Source organism: Crocodylus porosus, unplaced genomic scaffold (assembly GCF_001723895.1).
Source record: "Crocodylus porosus isolate Cpor-Errol unplaced genomic scaffold, CroPor_comp1, whole genome shotgun sequence".
Lineage (NCBI taxonomy): Eukaryota > Metazoa > Chordata > Crocodylia > Crocodylidae > Crocodylus > Crocodylus porosus.
In genome coordinates this window covers 991,208-1,017,512 of record NW_017728932.1, presented here as the reverse complement: position 1 = coordinate 1,017,512, position 26,305 = coordinate 991,208, and the positions used below count along the sequence as shown (strand labels likewise).

Sequence of the window (26,305 nt, the reverse complement as noted above, 5' to 3'; positions counted from 1 at the left end):
TGTGGAACCACCCTGCTGCTGTACTCTGAGCAATGTCCGCTGCCGATTCCTCCATTTTACAGGTGGGGAGTTGGGTCACAGGAAAGTCCGTGCAGAGCAGGGACTTCAGCCTGGTTCCTAGTCAATACCTTTTACAGGTCAGCTTTAAATCCCTTGTTGTGAGGAGGCCGTGCCCTGTAATTGTTTTCTCTTCGGAGTCGTAAAGGAAGAGGGTATCTATCTCCCCATCCCAGTGAGGGGAACGTTGCTGACCGGGAGCTTGTCAAAGCTCTTGCCCCTTTCCCTTTCATGTTTGTTTTTTCCCTTCACTGAAATGAAGCAAAGCAAGCTGGTGTGAGGAGGCAAAATAAACTGTTTTATTCTGAGGGCAAAAGTACATTTAAAATTATTTACATTCATGGGACAACCTCTAATACACATTGGTGCACAATGAAGTCTTACACAGACGGACATACAAGAAAACCACCCCCTGTGACCACACGTTGCAAAAGGCACGCGGGGTGGTGGCTCACAACCGCTCAGAAGGAGCATGGTTCCTCCAGGCAGCTACTGGGAATGAAGTACCTGCCCCTCAGGGGGCTGATGCCATTTTCCCTCCTGCCACAATGTAACCATGGCAACAAGTTTTAACAGGCAGAGGTGGAGCAGCAGCTGCGTCCCTGACCTGCACGCACTGGGCAGAGGAGCCTCAAGGCCCAAGCGCTGGTTGTGCTCTGTCCTTGGGGGCGGTGACCTCAAGCAGCTGCTGCCAGCACTCCCTCCCCCGGCCCTGTCCTCCAGGGACTCCATGAGTGGAGGGGGAAGCGTGTGCTGTCCGAGTTCACTGAGGGCATATAACCACACTGGCACTGCAGGGCAGGCATACCTGAGTTAGCTCAGATGCAACAACCAGTTTAGCCTCAGCAACCCGGTGCAGGCTCCTTTGCCCCACTCTTGGGCAAGGCGCGTTGGTGCACGCAGCCCTGCTGCTGGTACTGAGGCTACCTCTGGTGTGTCTACAAGACACGCAGCCAATGGGAGTGAGCAAGTCCTGGCTTTACAGCACCATAGTAGCCAATTTTACTGTTAAGACCTAGAACCAAGTGGTTTTCAAATGGGGGAAGGGGAAATGCCCTCAGTGAGAGTTTTGTCCTACCTATACCAGCAGAGAGAGAGAACATTATTGACAGCCTCACACCTTGGATAGCATAAGTAGGGCCTAAGTCTCAGGGTGTTAGCTGGGAGCCAAGAGCAAAAATTCATCCCCAGAATCAGAAGTGCAGAGAGCAAGTCACAGCAATGGGCCACTAACAACCATCTGTACAATCAGTGTGACCAGGGGCGTGGGCAGCTTACACAAAAACCATTTCATCCTTGCCAAGCTTGTTCAGCTACTACCACACCTGCACAGGCCAGGGTAAGACCCCGCGAGCGCACGGACTCACAGCCAGCTAGCTCCTGGCTCGGGTTAAGGCCACAGTTGAATTTCAGAGGGTGCCGACTCAGCTTTGGCAGGCTGGTGCCAGTGCTCTGTCAAAGCAGCCGCAAGCAGAGCCCAAGCAGACTGCCCAGTCACAGTGACAGCGGCAGCACCCCCGTGTTTGTTAAGCTACTGGACAGCAAGATAAGAGCAGCGCTTTGCACATGACACCTAGTGCAGGGCCCTGGGGCAGACTGAGCACAGAATATCCAGCCTCACACTGCCCTAGAAACACCCAGGGTTTGGCAGGGCTGACTGAGCCGTGAGCCTCTGCCTATCCTCTAAGCCTCTAGCAGCGGAGGTTTGTACTGAAGGGGCTCAAGTGAGCTGTACAGCAGAGCACCCAGCTGGGCTCCTTACTGGTTAAGTGTAAACACCAAAAGGGAACTTGAGCTTTTGATTTATGCCCTACTTACTGCCTAACATTGCTCCTGGGTCTGTTAAAAACCTCAGAACCTCCAGGGTCTGGGACTAGTCTGCCCGTGAGGCAGAAAATGGCCATATCAAAGCCAGGGAGCACATGTCCACTTGCTCCCAGACTAGCATAAAGGAAATGGTTCAACATAAAGGCTGCTCACAGGGAGAGGGCTTGGTCATTGGAAGTGAGACAGACAGGTGCAGGAAGGGACCCCTCAGCCAGGTCACTTCCTACCAAAGCAGGAAAAACAACTTGTGGCAGAGGATGAGGGTGAATGCCCTAGCAAGTGGTTCACAACTCTGGACATGACGCTCTGGGACAGGTGCATCCGTCCTCCTCTGACAAGCTCGCCTTGCTATGCACCACATGCTCTAAACACCAAAACAGGGACTGAAACAAAGTTAGAACTCCTTCTGGGTCTCTAGACAAGCCCATCTATCCCTACTAGAGGTGTCTCCCTAAAAGAATCCCAAAGGAGTTCCAGCAGCTACAACCACCCCACCCCTCCCAGGGGTCTACTGTAAACAGTCTAGTGCAGAGAAGGCAGAGAATTAGAAAGGAACAATTACTGGGGAGTAATTAGTTATTCTTTAGTTTAGTTCTGTTCACATGCTCTTGAAATGGCTGGGGCAGGTGCCCTGTGTGTCCTGTCTGGCAGTCACCTGGGAATCCTTCCTCTCCCTCACCTAGCCAGCCCAGCTCTAGCTCCAGACGTCCATGGAGTACCGGCCCTTGGTCATCAGCTTCTTTACATAGTCCACAGCTTGAGGCTGGCTCATGTTCCCATACTCAGCCACTATCTCGTAGAACGTGTTTTGCACATCACGAGCCATGTTGCGAGCGTCACTGGAACAACAGAAGCATGGGGAGGACATGAGGGAGGGATGGCATTGCATGTCCTGCCACCCACCCTGGCTGGCTGACAACCAGCTTGGTATCCCCAGACATAGCACCCAGACAGAAGTTTGCAATCTCAGGGATATGATGTCCTGCAAGAGCCAACAGCCAGCCAGACAGTATGAAGGGACCAGATCTCCTATATTTGGTGCTACCCCATATGCTGCATATACCCATGTTTGTGGATGAAGGTAGCTTAGCCTGGACCCCAGACACAGCCAGGCAGCAGGAGGGCATCCCTGAACTCCAGCTAGTAAATGTAGTCAGACAATGGAACCAGTGAACAAGGGGAGTTGTAAATTCTTGCCTTGGAGGTTTTTGAGGAGAGGATGGAGAGGCCCCTGCCTGGGTTGGCTTAGGAACAATGAATCCTGCATCTGTGCAAGGTGTCAGACTGATGATCCCTGAGGTTCTTCCAACCCGGTAGTCTATGTCTTAGGTCTGAGGAGCTCAGTTCCAGCCTGGCAGGTTCAAAAGGACACTGCACAGGCAGCTGCTGCGTGACAGGGTGTGCATGAGTTCAGATAGAGCCAATGTCTTTACAGTGCAGGGGCCCTCACCTCCATAAGGCAAGGAGCATCCCTAAGTTCTCCTCGGAAGGCAATCCTGGGAAGCTGGCACAGAGGGGAGGGGGCCTGCTGAGCCAAAGGCTATTTGGTAAGTCAGTGGCAGAGCTTAAGGATGGTGGCTAGGGAGCCCATGCTTCATGCCACTGTCATCCCATTCTCAATGCAGTCCCTAAATCATAATGCTTCCCCAGCCTGGCCCTACTCCCTTGGCAGTCATCCTCTCTTCCTAGCCCAGAATACCCACTCCCCCAAGCATATCCTAGCTAGCCTCTGGTATTCCTATTGCTTCAAGAGCCAGCTCCTGACATACAATTCAGTCCCCACTCCCAAGGAGCAGGGCCTGGCCTGCCTACCTAGTGCAGACAGTAAATCAACAAACAACACTGTCAATTAGCCCACAGAGCAGTTTGAAAGGGCTTTCTTTCAAATATACCCCTTGGCTCAGTTTTCTGTGCTACACCTATTTTTCTACCCTTCCTTTCATTGTGTTCCCCATCCTTTCCCCCCAGCTCAGCAAGGCTCTTCCTGACAGAAACACTTAGACAACTCTTCTCCTCATGTTTCTGCAAGTAGCCTCCCAAAGTAGCAATGTAGGTACTGTGGTCCTGCCTAGAAGTTTAGTTCTGCTTGGGCAGTTCAAAAACACAGTTATGAAGACTTTGCCTCCACAGAACCAAGAGGCTAAAGAGAGGCAGACTGAGGGGAAGCTTGCTCAGGGAATCTACATGATTTGTACTAGATGCAGGGAACAGAATCCACATGTCCTGACTCCCAGGGCACTGCTCTGATCTTCAGGCTGTGCTATGTCATTGCAGTAAGAAACATATTGGGAACCCCTTGCACTGTTATATGTCCCCCAACACTTCTACAGGGCGCTACACAGCTCAGAGTCAGTCCACACTGACAAGATGATGCTCAGAACAAGTGCATATCAGGTGGACACAGTGGCAAGGGCCCAGCTGTCCTCCCAGGATAACTCCAAGGCCCAGCTTCCCCCACCTCCCCTGACACACGCCCAATATTGGGCCAGCCTTGCTTTGTGCAGTTTGATGGCTTTGTTTCTGCTTCAAATGCACAGGGAGTTGCAAGAAACCCAATTCATTGTGTAGGAGTCAGCCTAGCCATGGAAGGAAAGAAAAAACGTGGGATTGGGAGGGATCCCCTGAGCCATCAAGACCAATCCCTAAACTGCCACCTCAAATCCTTATGCACAAGGCACCAAACCTTCAACACTAGGAGCACCCTATACTGTGCCACATGCAAAAAGCAGGGTAGATAAGGGCACTGGGCAATGCTCTGCCACTGCAAACAATAGTGTTCTCCACTGAGTAAATCAACGTGCAATGTCCTGGTAAAACCACCTGTCTCAGTCCTCTGGGATTAGGAGCCTACGGCAGGAATCCATTGTGCAGATGTCACCATTCCTCAATGTTACACCTCTGACATCCATGCAGCCCCTCTGGGAGTGTACCCCTTCTGCTCTAGGTCATTGGCTATCCTCTCCCCAGCTTTTTTTGGCTCCACAACTGAAAGACGAACTCTGTTTCCTGTCTCAGTTTCCCCAGCAGCTCTGAATAATTTCTGGTCCCTCTTAACGGCACTAAGCCACCATGTGCTTTGCAGGGACACAAGTCAGCCTTTTCAAAACAAACCAACACTTGTCAGTTGATGGGAGTACAACATTTTAGGGTCCTCAGGTTAGGATGGAAACAGAAGGCTCACAGGCACATCCATGCTGGCAGTGTTACTTGCCTCTGCATTCTACAACATGTAGCATTGCCCCAGTCCCACTGCACTGTGGAGGTTTCTGTGTGACCAATTCTGCTCATTCCTCTGGTCAGAGTGGTCCCTCTGCCCAGCCTCCCTTGGGTACTAGTCACTGCAAGTTAAATCTCAGACTATCTATTTGTTTATGTACAGTCCGTTCAAACCAACCCAGGCACACTGTCTCCCCTCAGATAGGGAAAGAGAGACCACCCTTGATCATCCAAGGTTGCTACAATACAGAAATCTCTGACAGGCTCCACCTCAGCCAGGAACCATGGTACCATTATTAATCTGCAAGAGTTCTGTCTGGGAACCCAGGTATCCCTCCACCACCAGGGGACTTACCCGCACACGTAGATATGAGCATTTCCCTCATGGATCAGCTTCCAGACACCTTCTTTGTTTTGTTTCAATAAGTGCTGAACATAAACCTGGCAGAAAAAGGCTGAGCTGAGAAAGGGAAGGAGAGAAGGGCAGGCCCAGGTGCCAGACACCACACCCAGTTGGCTGCAGCACCACTAGGGAAGGAAAACCCTCAAACCCACAGAGAGGAACTGGGCATGTCTAACCCACTGCTGCACCAACAGCTGAATTACAGGGTAGCAAGGGGAAAGCTGGGTTTAGAGATGGCACTCTGAGAAATCAGGAGAGGTTATGGCACATTCCCCACACACCTCCAGAACAGAACCCAAAACTAAATGACCAGCCAGGCACATTATAAACAGGGTGTGTGGGCCTTGCTCTAAAGCACAAGCCAGAGGCCACTACTGCAGCAAAGATACCAGGTACCAGGCGGAGCATAGCCTGGGCAGACGTGCGAGCTCACGTGGTCCTCCCCCTTAAGATGGTGCAGTGGGGCACCTGCCTGCCCTTTTCAACTCTTCCAGTTTGGAGGCAGCACATGCAGCCAAGCCTCCCACAATGGATGAGGAAAGCTGTCCTGAGGCTCAGCCAAGGGGAGGAAGGCACTGGGAGTCTTTGCTGCGTGTTACCTTTTGAGCCTGGTCCCTGGAGAAGGCAACGTTAAGCTGGGTGAGGGCTCCCTCCTTGTGGAACTGGGTGAGCTCCTCTTGGTAGAGGTAATCCTCTTTTTCATGGCGACAGCCATAGTACAGCACTGTGTCACCAACCTCCTTGCCTGAAACACAGCATGTAACCATTACATCATTCTTCTGACTCCCCAGGGCTGTCAAGTGACTTTTCCCACACCCATCACCATAGCATATGAGCACCTCACAGCCTGATGTGTTTGTTCTAACAATCCAAGTGACATTTGCTAGTGGTACTACCCCCATTTTGTGAATGGGAAACTGAGACAGATTCACAAAAGGTATCTAAGCACCTAATTCTCATTTTGTTGTTTGGGGACCTGAGCCTAAGCAACTTAGCCAAAGTTACAAGCAGAGTTTGTGGCACAGCAGGGAATTGAACCTGAGACCCCAAGTAGTAGGTTCCTAACTACTGTACCCTCCCCTCCCATCCTAACATGACCACAGGAAGCTGGTTGGATCCCTGCTCCCAGACAGCCTTTTTGCACCAGCTGCCACATAACTGCATTCTAAACTTTGCCAAAAGAGCATTGTCTGACTGCATCTATCAGTGTGACCTCAGTGAAGTCAACAAAATGAACAGCATCTGCCTGGCAGCCGTCCAAGCCGAAATCACTGCTGACCACATCATGCTCTCTCCCACTTCCTGATGCAGTCACCTGAAGACCTTGTATCATGGTTGTGAAACATCTCCTTGCCCTTTCCTCTTTCACACCCACCATGCTGCCCTCATTTCTAATTCAGAGGAATGAAGCAATATTCCTGCATTGCTTCTGTGACAACCCAGCAGCCCAAACATGGACCATCTATGGCTACAGGAATCAAGCTGCTGTCTCTTTGTTGCGCCAGAGAAAGGAAAGGGGACTTGTTTCAACCTTTCCTGACTGTGTGGTACAGTGAGGTGTGCATCTTGGATGAAGTATTACAGTGATGAGCTCCACAAAAAAGCCATGGAAAGCACTGAGTTTGGAACCCAATCAGGAGCAAGCCACAGGCATTGGGATAAAGTTCTCAGGTCTGAAACCCAAAGAGATATTTTGTTCTGAAGATTTCCACTGTTTGCTGGTAGTGACAAGGTGATGCACACAACCTATGGCCACCTGAGGGCAGCCCTGGGACTAGATGATCCAATATAAAGACTGTACTTTTTCTATGCTCACCTTGCTGCTTCAGCCAGGCACGTTCTTGAATAAAGCCAATGAAAGGGGCAATCCCAGTTCCAGGCCCAATCATGATGACAGGTGTGCTGGGTTTGAAAGGCAACCGGAACTGCGACTTCCTGACATACATGGGCACTAAGGACTTGTTCCCATTTTCATTAGGCACCTTGTTCTTCAGCCAGGTGGTGGCCACTCCCTTGTTCACACGGCCGGTCTTGGTCTTATACTCTACGGTCACAGCACAGATGTGGATGGAGTTAGGGTGAACCTAAATGGGAGAAGCAAAAGCACCATCAGCTTTAGGGAAATGGTCAACTGTTGCCTGTTTATGCACCATTGCTGGTACCCAAAGGAGAAGAAAAGCCAATAATGGTAATGTTAGTGTACCAACTATTCTTCTTCAGCAGCTCTCAGCTTCTCAGCAGAGAACCTACATAGATTCATGGGGCTTCTAGGGACCTAAGGAGATCACGTTTTGTCCAACTCCTCCTGCTCAAGACAGAATCATCCCTGTGCCTAAACTGCACAATGAGAGGTCTGCTTTGCCTTCTAACTGGGACTCTTGCCAGACCCCAGGCCCTGTTTCTCCCTTCAGTACAGGGTAAGTAAGCAGTCTTCAAAAGTTTTGCTACTGCCATTCCCTCCCTCCCACATTAGGAATGGGGGCAGGATTTTGTCTTCCTATTAGATAGAAGGGACCAATTTGTGGAAAACATGATCCTGCATGTGAAAGCTGGGACTGGCTTCAAATGACATCATGATTTGTGGAGGAGTTACCTAGGACATGCTCCTTTATCCATGCCCCATGTCAGATCCCTGTGCCAAGGCATTCATCCGTTTCTCTCTGAATTACAGTTAATAGAATTTTAGATTCTGCCTTTCCTTTTTCATTAGACAACTAGTACAAGGCAGTGCATGTGCAACTGAGATGAAATTCAGCCTTGTGCTAATTTTATCTGCCCCTTAACTCTGGTACACAAGAAATGCAGCTGGATGCTCTAGAATGGCTGTTCCTCATTCCTTTAGGGTGGCTGTGCTCCATCTTCAGCTCTTGAGATGAGAACCCATGAAACAAATAATATTCCTCTTTGGAATTTCATCTCACTCCCAAGCTATAAAAGCTCAGCCTGATAGCAGTGACAGAGCTGCTGACAGCACAATGGTGGCATGGTGTGAGCAACAGTGATGAGGAAAAACCCTGAGTTTCTCAAGGACCCTGCAGCCTATCTGAAACACCACAGACTGGTATTCCTGGTCACAATGCCAAAACAGAGCTACTTCTATACTAGATAAATTTCCAAGGGAAATGCCTGCATTTCATTCCTATGCCTTCACATGAGCCCTTGAGGAGACTCAACAGATGTCCAAAAGCACTACTGGGAAAGGATTTGCTAGGATGGCTGAACTTCTGCGTGGCAGAAGGGAATCCCTTGGCTTTGCTTTGAGGCCTATTAGTCATGCCAGGAATCAGGCTCTTCAGCATTTCTACATGAGCCAGGTAGAGGGAGCACTCACCTTGGAGGAGGAGGCAATGGAGTAGTAACGGGCCTGCAGACGTGGCAGCAGTTCACAGAGGTGGTCAATGGGCGGTCGCAGAGAAGGCATGTCTTGCAGGATGGCTAAGATGTTCCTCCTGGAATCAACGACCCAACTAAGGTAAAACTCCTACAGGTGAATAGACCAGAGCAAGACACAGGTGAAACATTATGGTCTGGGTTACACAAGAGGATAAGATAAGGTCACCCAAAGTCGCCTGTTCACCCCCCACCATCTGGCCTTACACCAGTGACTAGGTCTCCTCACACATGGTCCTTTCTGTTTGGACCCTGAGGGGAAGCTTCTTGAAGCGGGGAAATAGTAACAGGCTCAGGAGGACAAGCCTTTCATCTAAAGGCACTTCTTAGCCTCATCAGAAACACAGTGGGTTGCAAAGCAAGGACCAGGCCACATGGCAAAGCTATTTTTGCCTAATGGACTGAGTTTATCTCCCAGGATGAAGAGAACAGCCCAGCACTCACCTTCCCCTCAGCAGCAGAGGAAGCCATCTTGCGGAGGCAATCCTGCTCACTGGCATCTGTGGCATACTGAGCCAGCTCATATAGGACATTGGTACGTGGCGGGTTAGTGATATCTAAGTAGTAGGTCAGGGCTGTGCGGTAAGAGGTGGGGCAAGGAAACGGATGCTTCTTATTGGATTCCTCTGTAGAAGAGAGAGGAGGGTAAAGATCAGAGGCACTGTTGGCACTGCAAGCTGTTGTGCTAGGCCAAAAAAGATGGTGCAGGAAAGGCCAAGTGTTGCAGGGGAACTGATTTCAGAGCACAAGACATTACATAACGACCCACTGGCACAACAGCTCAAAACACTGGGACAGGATGATTCACACATGTGGATGACTATGGGTCAGTTCTCCTGTTGCAAGGTCAGCCATGCTAACAAACCTCTTGGCTACCCTGTAAGAGCAGAGCAGTACATTCTAGATAGCAGAGATGGGAAAGCTGGGGTCATTATGGCCACCCTACTGCCTGCTCACCTCCATACTTCTTTACCGTTTTACAGTCACTACAATCAGACTTCCTGAGGGCTGAGCAGCCAGGAAGAAAGCCCTGCCTGTGATGGGCCTTCTCACTCTATGATCTCACGGCGCTTCACAAAAGCTGTAATCAGTCTTATCTCCCCGTTTCACAGAATGGGTAACAGAGGCATGGTGAAGGGAAGTGACTTTATAAAACATGTTTTAATGGTTTGGGTTACAAAAAGACACTGGTTCTCTGTCATTATGCTGAGTTTTTGCACTTTCAGAGGAAGCCCTGTATGTATTTAACCTAGGGGTAGGCAAAATATGACCTGCAGGCTGGATCTGAACCACTAAGTGATTCTGTCCAGCTTGTGGTGGGTCCCTTGGCTCCACCTGGTCCAGGCACAGAGGACAGCCCAGGCCGTGGCATGTGTGGCTGGTCCTATCATCCCCAGGTGTGCAGGTGCCATCTGGTGCAGAGCACAGCCCACCCTATTCCTGTGCATGGCTCTTAGGCATGCCAGGAGCTGCTGTCTGTGGGCCAGGTGGCATGGTGGTGGGGCAGGGGCAGCAGTGGCCAGACTTGACTTCCTCAGTAACAGCTTGCTCTGCCCTCAAACTTCCAGCTACTTCAGCCAGTGCCTCTGCTGCTGCCACTGGACCCAGCCCCGCTGCCCAGGGCTGCCAGATGGAGCAGGTGGTAGGATCTCCATGGAGACTGAGCTGGGACCCCCACAGGCAGCATGCGCTCAACTGGGCAAATGGGATGGGCCATGGGCAGGTGGGGAGTGGTGTCCAGCAGTGAGACATGCAGGTGGGGCTGGGATTGCAGGGCAGTGACAGTGTAGGGCCAGGGCCCAGGGCAGAGCCATGATCTGCAACCTGCTTGTTCCTGCAACAAGCACCAGTTCCACAGGCGGCAGTCAGTCCCTACCCATGGAAACAGCAACCGTCACAGGCATGTACGGGGAGCAAATTGTGGCTCTGGTCTGGGCCCTGGCCCCACACTGTCACCACCCTGCAATCCTGGCCCCATCTGCATATCCCGCTGCCAGACACTGCTCATCGCCCACCTGCAGCCCCAGCCCATCCACCTAGCCAAGGGTACCCTGCCCACAGGAGTCCTGGTCTGGTCTCCATGGAGACCCCACTCACCCAGCATCCTTGGCAACGGGTGCAGGGCAGATGGGCCCAAGGCCAGATAGTATCAACTGGCATCTCCCCAACTCTCACCTTCCCCCAACAGCTCACCAAAACTTCTTAACAGCCCTCCAGCCCAAATAATTCCCCACCCCTGATTTAACCCTTTAATAACCTGCAAAAATGCTCCATGACTTACCTCTCAGGAATACTAAGCATCAGCTATCTAAATGGAAGTTAATTCAGTACAATACACTAAGAAAAGAGGCCTTTACACCAGGAGGGGCCACAAGCAAGCTTCATGGCACTGTAATGTGGACCAGAGAGGGCGCTACAGACGGGGATCTGCAGTTTGCTCAGTATATTACAGTAACGTGTAAGTAAGCTGCCAAAACAAGAGCAAGGCCTCAGAGCAACTACCCGGCTGCCCATGAAATCTTTTGATGGCTAGCGTCTTCCTCCTCCTCCTCTGAATAATCAATTCTCAAAGGAGTCTTGGCATTAGGAGAGAACTGTAGGTAGAAAGGGTGCACACACCAGAGACTCCCTGCCAGTGGCATACAGATGTCCAAGGCCTCTCATGTTTTGCACGGCCTACCCACCTGCCCAGCCGGTTGTGGGCTTCTTTTGCTGTTCCAGCTGGAAATTCCAGCTGCCCCCTTTTCCCCCACGGCTGGTGTACCACGCTGCTAATTCTCCCACAGAAGTGCCATGGGGCAGGAGGCAGCGCCCTGCACAGGCTGATTTACTTCGGGACCTGCACCCTGCTCAGATCATCCCGGGGTGGGGGCCAAATGCAGGCATTGGCCCCCGGGCACTGGAGACACATGGAACGCTACTGCTCCCTGCTACTGTTCTGTAACTACTGTAAGCTGGTGTGCTGGCAGAGGGGCAGGGAAAGGCTGGAGGCTTGGCTAACTGCCAAGAACATTCTTTCTGAAGAGTATATGGCACGAAGGGCACTGTCTTTGCATTTCAGTACACTCCAAGACAGAACCTAATCCTTCTGTTATTATATAAGGGCATAAAGGAATTAATATTCTAATTGTGCCAGAGGGGGATCATTATGCAAATTGGGAGGTAGAGTCAGCCTGGTATTCTAAGTTACAGATGTGTCAGTTGCATAATTTTGATGCATACAACTGACACCAGACCTCCCCGGATTGTGTAATGACATGGCTGCTAAAGATTATGCAGAACTCAAAGTAGCCTAGGCTTCTCCTAACAGCTTTACAGGATCTGGGAGACTGAACTAAGACAAAGTGAAAGTTAAAGAACATCAAGCACTTGGCCTCATGGAACAGAAATGCCCACTGTTTGGACTGTGATGATCTCCAGGACCCCCAGTCATGAACCAAAGCTCCTTTGTGTTATGCACTGTACAAAACAGAAGACAATTCCTGTTCCTGAAAGGAACACCATACTCTGGCCCTGAGGGAAACATAGGAGGAGCAAGTTCACTGCAGCAATTCAAAGGCCAAAGGGTGGATGATACAGATTAAATAAAAAGATCCCTCTGTGGAAAAATACAAGCATGAGGGTATAAATACTGTCAAAAGCAGCTCATCAGTTTGTCTCATATGAGGGGCACCCTTACAGCATAAGCACAGAAAGAGAAGCACTTGTTCAATAGTCTGCCAAGGGACTGATCTCAGTGGCATCACTTACCATCCAGATTGTTTAAGGACATGATTGTATCCAGGTCTGCTCCCAAAATCTCACCAATCTGGTTCACTAATGTTGAGTCATTGGCTGGGTAGACGGCAACATGGTCCCCAGATTCATACCTGGAGAGGGTAAAGAGGATATATTATATGGAGCTCTGGTGTTGGCGCACATCCAATAAAATAGGCCCAATGAAGTCAGCTAGGAGGGGAGAGTGAAGTAAAATATGCAGACAGTGTCTTTTCCAGTCTATACTGAACTGCCACTTGCATCCATCTGGAGGGGTCAGGGAGCCACACAGTGCTTGTTCCAGCTGAAGGGAGAAAAGGGAGCCAACAGCTAATTTCTTTCTGTGTATGTGCACTAAATGCCACTGTAGAATAATGAATCCCAAAAGGTGCCTTTGCAGGAGTTTGCTGTCTTGATATTTCTCACTTACATATACAAGCATCCTTTGCCATGGACTTAGTTCTGCAGTTAAACAGAGGTAATTCTGTACACTTGTATCATCGCATTAGACTAACTGACAGCCACTGGGACTGTAAAGTGCTTACAGAAACACCTGTCCCCCTCAAGTAGAACACAGTGGCTGTTCTGTGATGATGTAACATGGTACTGAAACTGGCAGAAAACTTCTTCACAGAAAAAGCAAAATTCAACATAGCAAAATTACCCTAGTCTCCAAAAACCACCTCACCCCACAAAAGGAGCCTGCATATATTCTTGGCACCGAGGTAAAGGCAATAGAAAACATCCTTTCTAAAGCTCTGGATGAGTCAAGCACACAGATTCCCAAAGCTTCTACTACGGTGCTGCTCACCCCTCCCCAACCCCAGCAGTCCATTTTCCAGGAAGGAGTACCTGACTTTGGAACCCGAGACATCCAGTTCCAAATGCATGAGGTGTCTCTCTCCACCCTGGTTCAGTTTTCTGTTCTTGGTCACAGGTGCCAGGAAAGGGTTCTTTGCATCAAACGGGCTAGAAGGAACAATGGATTTCACTTACAAGTGGACTTTACAGTACCCATATCCCAGAGTATGGAGAAGTCAACTGATGACTTAAAACCCAGTGAAACAGCTGGCTGGCTTTTTCAAGAGCAGTAAAACCTGTTGAGGTTCTTAAATTGTATCCATCTGAGCCCCTAAAGCCCCTTCTCCTATACAAAAAGGCTACAGGTCATCAATCCTCCCAACACCCCCTAGTTAACTGCTGTAACTCTGCTACCAAGTCACAGAAGATGAAAACAAGGCTGCCTGGGATAAAGGTATTGACAGGTCTAGAAGTCTTCATCTGGCTTAAATTAATGTAACAAATCTAATTTTTCTGTATGTGGTAGTAGATTTGGTTGGGCTTCTGGCCTGCTTGACTAGGAAAACAGACAGAGACCGGAAGTGCTGATACTGCTTATTTCAGTTATATGTTCTGAGATAAGGAATCCTGCATGCCTTGTTTTGTCTTGATATATTACCCTGTGCACAGATGTTTTCTTTAAGTAAATTGTCTGTATGCCTGTGTGTGATTTACCATTGTTTTGTTTCTCCAAGGTCATATTTTTTTCTCTTTCTCTGTCTTAAGTATAAATATGCTTGTAAACTTATAGAGTTCGAGAAATCCTTTGAAACAGACAAGTGGGTGATTCCCTTGCTGTAAGGAATTCTCCCTGTGATCACAGTATAGCCCTAAATAAAGAAAAGCTGGCTCTGTCAGTTCTGATTCAACCACAACGTGAAATTTGATTTCTTCCACATGTAGATACACCTCAACTGCAACTGATTCCTGAAAGCTTCAGTCATTTCCTGAGGGAATACAACTTTGACAGTACAATTCATTCAAAATAAAACACAGCAGTTAGTCCTCACTCACAGCACAAAACTAAGCAACCTCTCCCATCCAGTTACAGGTATTTTCATAGCACACATCTCCAGAACATCTGATCTCATGTGTTAACTAACTTCGCCATAACTCCCTGGAAGGAGAAGGAAGGAGGACTGTTCCAAATGAAGAAACAGGCATAGAGGGGGAGTGGGGACAGTTTCTGCCGAGGCCATCCAGCCAATGAGAATGCAGCCCTGATCTCGCAAATCCCAGGCTTTCCCTCTCAGATGTGCACTGGTTACAAAGAAGACTCCAAGTGTGCTAGATTTCAATTCCTCTGGACTTTCACAGAAGGCAAGCTGGTATTACTGAGACCAGAGCAGCACACAAGCCAGCACAAATTATCAATACCACTGAGGATAAGTCCTGGCAGGGTGCCCTCTCAGAAAGAACCTGCACCCCCTCCGCCTGCATCAGGTGACTCCTCTGCTGGAACACAGCCCGAGAGGCCAGCCTGCTGAAGGTTAACATGGAGGGACGCCTCAGAAAACACGGGCCCTGACTTTTCACCTTGAGTGAGTTTCAGTCTCTCTGCTCACATATCAGTGGTTGCTGATCACTATCTCTCTGCAAATTAGTGATGCTCTCAACATCCTGTGGGAGTAGGCATGAAGAGATGTTGCAACATGCACTTGGCTTATCCAAAAGCATTTGCTACAATGCTTCCCGAGCAGGAGCGGCACTGCATCCTGCGTTCCTGAGTGGCCACCTGCTTGCAGAGAAAGCCCACAGACCACTGAATCCCTTATGGCCATCATCCTGGGACTTCCTTTCAGCAACTACTCCCAGAAGGGCATCTGAGAAGAACAACAATTAGGCAGCTTCCCCCTTACACCCTCAGTCCCAATCTGAGGTAATTATATAGCCCCCATTACCAGTGTCTGCCCACCTCACACTGTGGATGGAACGTACTGATCCTCCCAATGCCGCCCAGGCACAACAGAATTGCTGTTAGGCTCATTTATATATATGTAACCATGGCAGAGAGGTTGACTGATCTGCCCAGATCACAGGATCAGGCGAAGCAGCCACTCTCCACACTCCCCTCCTCCCCCCATTCTACAGTTTGCCAGGACTGATTTCACCCCAAGGAATGAGCATCCAGTCATGCTGACTATGACTAGCCAATCAGGGTGCCCATTGGCAGCCTAGTCTTACAGTTATTCCTGACACTGATCCTAAGTTTACCTTGCTACAGCTGAACCTTATTACTTTTATTAAGGACTGAAGGGAGTATTTCATCCCTTTGCCCTTCAGAAGCATCCCACTATATCTGCCAACAGCTGTCTTCAGATATCTGTTTCCAACTGAGCCTTTCTGTTGGGCTTTGCTGTAAACCCAATGTATTCACCATTCAGGAAAGGTGAAATAAACCCAAAATACCTCAAGCCACGTTCCAACTGCAGTGTTGATGCTACAAGATCATCCTAACCTTAAGGACTATTATCCCTTCTTTGGATCCTTCTTTTCCCAATTGAGAAAGCATGAGGGCAATGATGCCCATCCCAAATAAACCTACTCCAAGTTCTGCATAAACCAAAAATTTCTTCACCTTCATAGCAATCTTTCTCTGAAGCTCAAGTTGGCCCTTGAATAAACTACTGAAGCTACACAAGTCCCAGATCTTAGAGGAAAAGCCAGCTGCCTCAACCACAGGATGGTAATTTTATTTTTTAATATCAACCATGGTGTTTTGCAGTTACACAGTCAACTAACAGGGCTTACTCTGTGTCTGCCAAAAAGACCTGTATCCAGAACTTAAGGTACAGAGCCCACATTGGCACAGGGGTACTACTGACAGTAGTGTGTTTATGTGGTAATGCAGGGTCCCACTGCAATCCCAAATGCACGGCCTGAATGAGCAAGCAGAAACCCACCAGAGCATATCCAGCCAGCCTTTCATTAATATATTGTTATTTCTTATTATTGGGCTAACAGCCATAGCGTCCATTCAGGGATCAGGGCTCCACAGTATTACCTGCTGTACACATAAGGCAGACTACCTCTGTCCCAAGTAGTCTACCTCAGACTACCTCTGTCCCAAGAGGTCCCTCAAGGCTCTGTCCTGGGACCCATCCTGTTCAACATCTTCATTAATGATGTGGACACTGGAGTCAGGAGCGGGCTGGCCAAGTTCGCCGATGACACCAAACTTTGGGGCAAAGCATCCACGCCAGAAGATACTTGGGTGATCCAGGCTGACCTGGACAAGCTCAGCAAATGGGTGGACGAGAACCTGATGGTGTTTAACACCGAAAAATGCAAGGTTCTCCACCTTGGGAGGAAAAACCTGCAGCATACTTATAGGCTCGGCAGTGCTACGTTGGATAGCACTACAGAAGAAAGAGACTTGGGGGTCATCATTGACCACAAGATGAACATGAGCCTCCAATGCGATGCTGCGGCTAGTAAAGCGACCAAAACGCTGGCTTGCATCCATAGATGCTTCTCAAGCAAATCCCGGGACATCATTCTCCCTTTGTACTCGGCCTTGGTGAGGCTGCAGCTGGAGTACTGCGTCCAGTTTTGGGCTCCACAATTCAAAAAGGATGCGGAGAAGCTTGAGAGAGTCCAGAGGAGAGCCACGCGCATGATCAGAGGTCAGGAAAACAGACATTACGATGACAGGCTGAGAGCCATGGGACCCTTTAGCCTGGAAAAGCGCAGGCTCAGGGGTGATCTGATGGCCACCTATAAGTTTATCAGGGGTGACCACCAGGATCTGGGGGAACGTTTGTTCACCAGAGCGCACCATGGGATGACGGGGCCGACTGGTCACAAACTCCTGCAAGACCGTTTCAGGCTGGACATAAGGAAGAATTTCTTTACCGTCCGAGCCCCCAAGGTCTGGAACAGCCTGCCAGCGGAGGTGGTTCAAGCACCTACAATGAACACCTTCAAGAGTAAATTGGATGCTTATCTGGCTGGGATCCTATGACCCCAGCTGACTTCCTGCCCTTTGAGCAGGGGCTGGACTCGATGATCTCCCGAGGTCCCTTCCAGCCCTAATGTCTATGAAATCTATGAAGTGTGTAGTCTGTAGCCTTGTCTCCACTAGTGGTGCGGGGTTAAGAAGGCTGTACTGGAGGAAGGAGTTTCCACACAGCGTTTAGCACAATCCTTTGTACAACATAGTCCTTGACATTTCTATCCTGACCGCTCTTTGCCAAAGCTGCCTGGAACTGTCTGGTACTCACGGTTTCTGGCTCTCGTAGCTCTTGATCCGGCCCATCTCCCCAGTGTAGACTTTGTTCATGTTCATATCTGTGTGGACAACCAACTCATACTGACGAATGCTGGAGGGGCAAAGAGAAAGGAAGCAAGTGTGAATCACAGGATTTGGACCAGACACCGGAGAACATCTGTTTTACTGGATCTAGCCACCCACCCAATTCTCCCCATTAAAACTGTTGTCCTCCATGCAAGGAAGGCACTACTGGGGAAGGAAGTGACTCAGTGCATTTTCTAGCACTTAGCTCGTTAGTTCAGATTAGGCCACCCATGACATGAGACAAAATTCTCAGTCTAATGGCTTAGGAAACATAGGCCTCAACTCAAAAAAGCCACTCAGCAAGCTGGCAGGATTCCCAGCTTATTCAGAAGAGATTTCAGTCAGAGCCACCCAGGGAAGCTTCAAAGGAAAAAAAAAATATGCAGTGTACTAAGTCCTGAACTTTGATGAACCTGGGACTCTTTATGATTCATTAGCAAGTATATTTTGCAGAACTTTGCTCCAGGCAGTTAATCAATGCAAAGTTCATTTGCTTTGGGCAGTAGGACAAATGTTTCCAGTTTATGAACTTCACAGGAGATGGAAGAGCAGAAGGAAGGAAACCATTATCTTGGCTTTAGAGAACAAAAATAAATGTGGCAGTACTTACAATCTACTTTAAAAACTCATTTATGAAACTAATCCTAAGCTTCCTACTGCAAAAGACAGAGCCCTGGGACAGCTTTGGAGTTACTGTTTGTAACCAGAGACATAATCACACCCCACCACGCTAGATGTGGATCAGGGTAAAGACTGCCAGATATAAAATCTAGACCAGTGATTCTCAACCAGAGTGCTGTGGCACCTGAGGTGCCTTGAGATCCCTTCAGGAGTGCTGCAGGATGCTACGCAATGATAGCACTGTTAACTATGCAAACATGATTGACAAGTTAAACCCAAAGATTTCAAATAGGAATCTAGTGTTAAAAGTATCCTGACCTGTTTTAGTCTTTGTGAGTTCTCTGCAATAGAAGAATCGCTCTACTATTTCTCTGTAGTCAAAAACCAAGAGAAGACTAAGAGCTGACATTTTCCTGGTGGGGAGGGGGCCTTGAGTATGTCAAAGGATGAGACCAATTGATCTGGACATTAATGTGACAGCAGCCAGAAAACCCACCAGCTTTACAGCATTCCATCAGAAACAATGAGTTGTTTCTTTACATACAAGTTAATTTAGCACTGACAGAAAATAGTTGACAATCTTGGGAGACTCAAGGCCTCCACTATATGTTGCAGCTGGTACCATCACTGGTTGGCATATACACTTCCTCTTCCCAAAGCACCACAACGCTGACCACACACATAGTCCCTGACTCCCCTGCAGAGATGCTTCTAGTTGTGTCTGACAGCAATCATAGTGTGTGCTACTGGACCTTAGAGTGAGGGACAGTGGTGCCATTTAGGGAGGGAATGGCTCTAATACACTATGGTTTTGATGTACTGCCTCTTTGAGAGGCTTCTGACAGATGCTGTCAGGATCCTCCTTATACTCTAACGGCACTGCACATGGTACATCCTTTTCCTCAAGCTCTGAGAGGACTGTGTAGTGTCAGAGTTCCTGACACTCCAATCTATGAATGAGCTGGTTCTGAGAAAACCCCAGTGAAACAAAGCATTTCACTGGGTTACTAAAAAGCTCTCTGGAGAAGGAGACAGAAGTACATTTCCTTGGGTCCTGCTGCTGTTGATAGGGAGCTGCTGTGCAGCTTTACCCTGGACAGAAGCATAGGTTTAACAGCTTTCATAGATTTTAGGGTCCGAAAGGACCTATTAGATCACTGAGTCTGACCCCCTACCCTGGGCAGGAAAGAGTGCTGGGTTCAAATGACCCCAGCCAGGCGTTTGTCCAGTCTCCTCTTAAATACCTCCAAGGAAGGAGACAGCACCTTTCTTAGAAGCATATTCCATATTTTGACAACCCTCACTGTAAATAATTTTTTCCTCATGTCCAATCTAAATTTGTTCTCCTTCAGTTTGTGGCCATTGCTTCTAGTTACCCTGATGGGCATCTACTGTTCCCCCCAGTGAGCTTGCAGACAGCCACAAGATCACCTCTCAGCTTTCTCTTACAGAGGCTGAAGAGATTCAGGTCCCTCAACAGGCCTTTTAACCAGACAGGTAGCCCTCCTCTGAGCCCTTTCTAGGTTATCTGCATCCTTCTTGAAGCATGGCACCCAAAACTGGATGCAGTACTCCAGCTGTGGCCTGACCAATGTCACATACAGGGGAAGTATCACCTCCTTAGACCTATCTGTGATGCACCCACTTATGCAAGAAAGAGTGTGGTTAGCTTTACTTATTGCTTCATCACATTGGTGACTCATGTTCATTTTGGAGTTGACTACAACTCTGAGATCTCTCTCCACTGTTGTGCTGCTCAGTATGGTACCTCCCAGGCCATAGGTGTGTTGATGATTCTTTCTCCCTAGGTGCAACACATGACACTTATCTGTGTTAAACTGCATCCTATTCTGTTCCACCCATTTCCCTAGGCTGTCCAAATCAGCCTGGATTTGCTCCCTGCCCTCTAGTTTGTTTACCTCACCCATAGTTTGGTGTCATCTGCAAACTCGGACGGGGTGCTTTCTACTCTCTCATCCAAGTCACTAATGAAGATATTGAACAGCACTGATCCCAGGACAGAGCCTTGGGGGACTCCACTGTCCACATTTCCCCAGGTAGAAACCAACCCAACCACTACCACTCTCTGGGTGTGACCCATGAGCCAATTTTCCGCCCACTGGACTGTGTAATAATCTACATTACAACTGCTCAGTTTATTTATAAGAATTGGGTGTGACACTATGTCAAAGGCCTTTTTAAAAATCTAAGTAAATAACATCTACTTCTATTCCTTCATCCAAGCATGTTCTAAAGCTACTGGCTGTGGAAAGGCCATGCTTTTAGCCAATTTGATCTGATTGCCCACACCATGTGGACAAACTAATACACTGGGCTCATCCACCAGCTACAACCACTGAGGTAATGTGACTTGGGCAATCTGCCTCCGCACTAACCTGCGCTGAAACTCCTGCTCTCCTTGTTGCTTTATTTTGGATGGAGTTCAAGGCATGGGTTTTCATAGATTTCATAGACATTAGGGCTGGAAGGGACCTTGTAAGATCATCAGGTCCAGCCCCCTGCCCAAGGGGCAGGAAGTCAGCTAGGGTCAAAGGATCCCAGCAAGATAAGCATCCAAATGTAACTTTAATGGTTTTAACTTTAATGACACTCCCATCCTGATCACACTGAGCTTCAGGCTCCCTGCATGATTAAATCATACTCACAGGCTGGAGGGGACTTCAAGGGTCATCTAGACCAGCCACCTGCAGATGCAGGATTTCCCATTCCTCAGACAAACTGCCTACCAACTTCTTGAAAACCTCTAAGGAATGAGATCTCTCTGCTGATGCCATAAGATGGACACCTACTGGACCCAGAAGTTTGCCCAGACAGAGAGACAGTTGCTCACACAACTCTCCCTTCTGTGGGTTTCAGGAAGGTTTAAGACTATTGTGTACAAGGGGGCCTGCAGCAAAATGTTTTAAGATTCTTTCTGACAGATAATATACATGGATAGCAATCAGTGAGGCAGTGTGACAGGCTGGCACTTGACACTCAAAGGCAGATGTTGTGTTGTTATATCAGAACGATAATGCAATTAGGAATGGCATTGCAGCTGAGAGACAGATGAGAGGGAGGCCAGAGAACTAAAATGTCAGCACGGTTTTTTTCGTTTTTACTAGACAGCTAGTTATTAAGTGTGGGGTGCCATGAAGCAGAGAACTCAGAACAAATCAACCATGGAAATAGAGCCACCAAGTTCTGAGTTTGAGTCAAGCTTATTTCTAAGCTTGGGGAGTAGGACATGGGGACCTGTTTGAACTGAATCTAAATTTTATTTAAGTGAATGCACTCACTTAAAAGGATGCATCTCCCCACTATTTTTCAATTTCAGTAAGGTGGGTTTGCATAGAGTTGCTCTTTGAAACACCATCTCAGGCCTGAATAGGGTCCAGATGGCAGAAGACCACTATTCACTTGGGACTGCTGCAAGAAACCATGCTAATACCCTCCTTGGCTGCCATGCTCACCTGGACTCATCTCCTGTAGCTTCCACGCCAAAGTGCTCACAAACTGCTGGCCAGAACTGCTCACGCCAAGTAATGAAATCTTCTTCTAGGCTGTGCAGGGAAAATGGAAAGAGATTTACTGTCCTGTCACAGAGAGATGCAGGAGAGGAGTGTTTCCACAGCAACGCCATAAAACATTACTCTTCCACCCATTCTAATTTCTTCCACCCTCATCTTGTTCACAAAAGTGACCAGGGAGCTGGGATGACACTCTTATTCAGACACAGCTAATCCAAGGATGCTCATTTTTCACACCATCCTCAGTGACTCACCTAGCACCATGGGACATCAGGAAATGTGGGGTCAATTGCAGTTCAGTTAACCCTTCCTAGTCCTTTATACTGGACCCCAGGAAGGGTTATAAGAGCACTGTGGCATAGATGGGAACATACTACACCTGTTCTTTTAACTCTGCTGTTCCCCAGCCAGTTTTGACCCCATTAACAGAACTCCAGGCCTAGGTTGAAAGACTGCAGGCAAGCCTAACTTGAACAGTTCAGAGGTTTCACATTGCCATTAATTTATTTAACATATTTAATTTCAGAGTACAACTAGACAAGGCAATCTCAGAGCTTGTACAGGCTCCCATCTCCTGAGAGAATCCCAGGCACGATTACACCAGTGCATGTAAAGTCAATCAGAGGATAAGGGACACTAACATATCAGGACAGACAGCAGGGCATGGTAACACCTAAGAGACAGTGCTGCCCTGCCCTGCCTTCTGAATCTGAGAGGCACACACACCAGGTCCCAACTAACTATGGCCAGGTACATTTGACACATACATCAGTGAGTTACGCAAACCAAGGTCCCCACAATAACTGAAGCAAGCACCTGTGGTCTGCCCCTCCCACGAGTGCAAGACTCACTACAAGCTGGCCAAAAATGACTCATTTGCCTCTGTCCACTTACTTCCCATCATCATCACCCAACCCCAGCTCAAAGATTCGCCGGGCTCCAAGCTGCTCCAGTCTCTTGTCCACATACTTCCCCATTGCGTTGAAGTGCTCGTAAGTCTTGTTTCCAAGTCCAAACACCTGGAAGAGATTGACACTTTGTTTATTCAGGTACAGATAATGAATTAATGCAACAGCTCTAACACCACAGAAAGATTATAAAATTAATAGGTCTCAAGAGCTCTTACCTTCTGATGGCTATTTACCATTGTGTGAGGTGAGCTGAGGGCCAAAATCCAGGCCCAAGTGTGTGGGTAATAGAACCATTATGCAAAAGAACCACTACCATAGCCAGCCCTTGAGACAAGAGTGGGCAAAATACAGATTCAGCCTGCCAAGGGATTTTATCTGGCCCCCCAACAGATCCCTCAGCCCCGTCTGAGCCAAGCAGGGGGTGGGGGCAGCCCAAGCCATAATGCATGCAGCCAGTCCTGCCACCATTAAATCCTGTTATCATTAATACAACTAGCCCACTCTTACATAGCACTTTTTATCAGTAGGTCTCAAAGCGTTTTATATAAAAAAAAAAGCTAGTGTTGCTACCCCCAGCCACCCACTGGACCGATGGCAAGGTGAGGAAGAGAACCCACGTCTAAGTCCCAGCCTGGTGTGCTGTTCATGGAGTATCAACACCTCCCATAAGCCATGGTTTGAGAAAGTTGGTGGGATAGCTTAAGTGCAGCTGGCGCTCATCTCCCTGGTGTTATGCCTTTTCTGGGGACAAACACAGTACTTGGGTCTGCCTCTCCCATCAGCATCAAGAACTAGTATCCCTTCTAATCCAGCATCTGCTTTGGAAGGGACAGCACAGGAGTCATATAGCCAAAGGGGCTAAACATACAGAACATAGAATGGAACTCTGGCAAAGGATTATTAGCTGGGGAGTTAGGTGGGGTGGCACCATTTCATCCAATTATTAAATTTAAGTATAGAGAAGGAACATATATCTCTTGGAGAGATCTAATTTGCAGGACAGTATCTGACCTAATAGTGTCTAATTAGCCTGATGAACAACAACAGATACTTGTAACTCAGGTAACAGCCTCCACGTTCAAATGCAAGTGACAGGCTGTCTGCAGCAGATTGGACCCAATTATGCTTCATAATTTAGAGATTCAGGTAGGAGACCTGACATACTTATTTAAAGCACGCAGAGCCATGTGTGCTGCCATGTATGTGCAGCACATACTACCAAGATTTGTGCATGGCACAGGCTTGCAAGCTATAAATGCCAGGCATAAAAATTCCGATTGCACACTGACCTATTGGTTCAAATCTGTCTTGGGTAACTATGTGGTAAGGGCTGCGGGTGGGAGGAGGGGTCATGCATAAATAAGATGCAAGCAGTAAAGCAGTTACTTACTGCATACTTGACACCAGACAAGTCCACATCAGCCTCCTGCAGCCAATCATAGAAGTCTTGGGCATTGTCTGTGGGGTCACCCTCTCCATATGTGGCCATGCAGAACACAGCCAAGGAATTGTCAATCTCAGAGAGGCGGCTCAGATCAGACTAGAAAACAAAGCCAAAGAAATAAAAGTCCTTGAACATACCTGGCACTTTCTATCTGCAACGACCCTAAAACATATTACAAACCACATATTACTACCATTAAAATGCAGCTTACTTCTGGAGTGACAGCCACTTTGATTTTTCCAAACTGCCCAAAGGGGGCAAGTCTATTGGCCAAGTCTCCCCCTTATCCCCAGCAAAAGAGATCTGGCAGCTGGGGTGGAGGGAGAGGAGGGAGCCTAAACCTCATAAACAGGGTTAGAAGAAACCTCAAAATTATTCCAATCTCCTGCTCAAAGTAAGAAAAGAGTTCTGACCACTGAGCTATAAAGCCAATATAAGCCTAGCTCAGTTCATAACTGAGCCATTGGAACAGACCTCTAAAGCAGGGATCCACCACAAGTTCATGCCCACAGGGTTACTCACACCAGCCAATCGGGCCCTGGATTTGACTAGCACAGATGGGTTCTTTGTCACATTCTTCTCTGTTCTGTATCTTTCAAGGTCCACAGTTACATGGTACTATGAGAAACTGCCAACAATTCATCCTCTCTTTTGTCAACTAACTTATCCCTCTCTAGCTTAATTCCAGCACTGGCCACTGACACTGATCACACGCTTTTGGCACAGAAGGAAGAGTTTGTCTCTTGTACATAATTCTACTCTGTTCTAGGTGCTGCATACAGTGAGGTCTCATCTGATTTACCAAGTCATATTCCTCTGGATCAGCTGCCAGGCCCCTCATACCATAACGATGGGCATCTTTGGAAAGGCGGTTGGCAAACTCCTCTGCTGTCCCAGTCTGGGACCCATAGAATACCACTATGTTTCGCCCCTGAAAAGAAAGTGAAATATAATTACATACAAAATGTTAATCTGGGCATTCCCTTAATACAATGTTGACACTGTATTAAGGGAAGGTTAACATTGGATGGATTGGTTAAGGGAAATGACTGGGTGTCAGGAAAGCTGGATTGTATTCCTGGTTCTGGTGCAGGACCTGGAATACAGGACCAGCCTACTGCATGGGGAACTGGAAGGCTAATGATTGTCACTGCAGAGTTTCAGTGAAGGATGTTACACATATCATTCATAGAGAATCTGTCATGCTGGGAAAACAACTTCTTTAAGGGGAGGCGAGAGAAAGCTTTTTTCAAAGGACATTTTGGAAGCCTTTGAAAAGTGCCCAGCACACATTGGTTCTTCCACAAATAATGTTCAATAAGTTTTAGGTCTCCCACATCTTCCTCCTACTCTGATTTCATCTGGCACTTCTCTTTCTTGCCTAATGCTCTTCTAAATTATCTTTTCCTTTGTAAAAAAAAATAAAAATTCCTCCACCTGGCAAGAAAAAAAAATACCAACAAACTGCTCTACCCTTTCCCTCCTTCTTATTTAAATTTGTCCATCCTCCCAGATGTCTGGCCCTGAAAATATTTGTCAGTGGCAGACCCAAGCCTAAAACCCAGCCAACCAGTTCTGCAGCAAAGAGTTTCCTGCTTCCCACTTGGTACAGAGGGCCAATCACTCACACATGACTCCCTGTTGGCAGGAATCATTGAAGGCAATTCTCACGGGGGGAGAAGGAGAGATTCTGTTCCCTCCACACCCATTAGATGGGAACAACCCACTCCATTTCATAATGTTAGAGTAGAGAAAGGAACTAGCTTACCGTCTTTTTCATCTTGTCTACAAAGCTGCTGTCTCCTCCTGAAGAGGAAGAGGTTCTGAAAGACAGAAGAAACCTGCCTTTAGAGCAGGGGCGGACTTGGACGAGGGGGTGAAATGTACTCTGTCCAAGTTTGCAGATGACACTAAGCTATGGGGCGAAGTGGACACGCTGGAGGGCAGGGAACAGCTGCAAGCAGACCTGGACAGGTTAGACAAGTGGGCAGAAAACAACAGAATGCAGTTCAA

General features: G+C 48.1%; 1 protein-coding gene across 1 annotated transcript in view; it reads right to left on the bottom strand.

Moving 5' to 3' along the window:
* Positions 1 to 1,673: 1,673 nt before the first annotated feature.
* Positions 1,674 to 26,305, bottom strand: part of LOC109316996 (NADPH--cytochrome P450 reductase) — a 45,496-nt gene continuing 20,864 nt past the window's right edge. Inside the window, exons 2-15 of the mRNA XM_019545382.1 lie at positions 26,061 to 26,115; positions 25,095 to 25,223; positions 24,239 to 24,388; positions 22,832 to 22,956; positions 21,881 to 21,970; positions 17,713 to 17,811; positions 13,502 to 13,618; positions 12,644 to 12,762; positions 9,338 to 9,519; positions 8,835 to 8,984; positions 7,320 to 7,587; positions 6,103 to 6,248; positions 5,456 to 5,541; positions 1,674 to 2,723 (exon numbers count right to left, since the gene is read on the bottom strand). Of these exons, the coding sequence (XP_019400927.1) occupies positions 2,579 to 2,723; positions 5,456 to 5,541; positions 6,103 to 6,248; positions 7,320 to 7,587; positions 8,835 to 8,984; positions 9,338 to 9,519; positions 12,644 to 12,762; positions 13,502 to 13,618; positions 17,713 to 17,811; positions 21,881 to 21,970; positions 22,832 to 22,956; positions 24,239 to 24,388; positions 25,095 to 25,223; positions 26,061 to 26,115 (1,861 nt within the window). The 3' untranslated portion in view covers positions 1,674 to 2,578. The remainder of the gene's footprint in view (positions 2,724 to 5,455; positions 5,542 to 6,102; positions 6,249 to 7,319; positions 7,588 to 8,834; positions 8,985 to 9,337; positions 9,520 to 12,643; positions 12,763 to 13,501; positions 13,619 to 17,712; positions 17,812 to 21,880; positions 21,971 to 22,831; positions 22,957 to 24,238; positions 24,389 to 25,094; positions 25,224 to 26,060; positions 26,116 to 26,305) is intronic.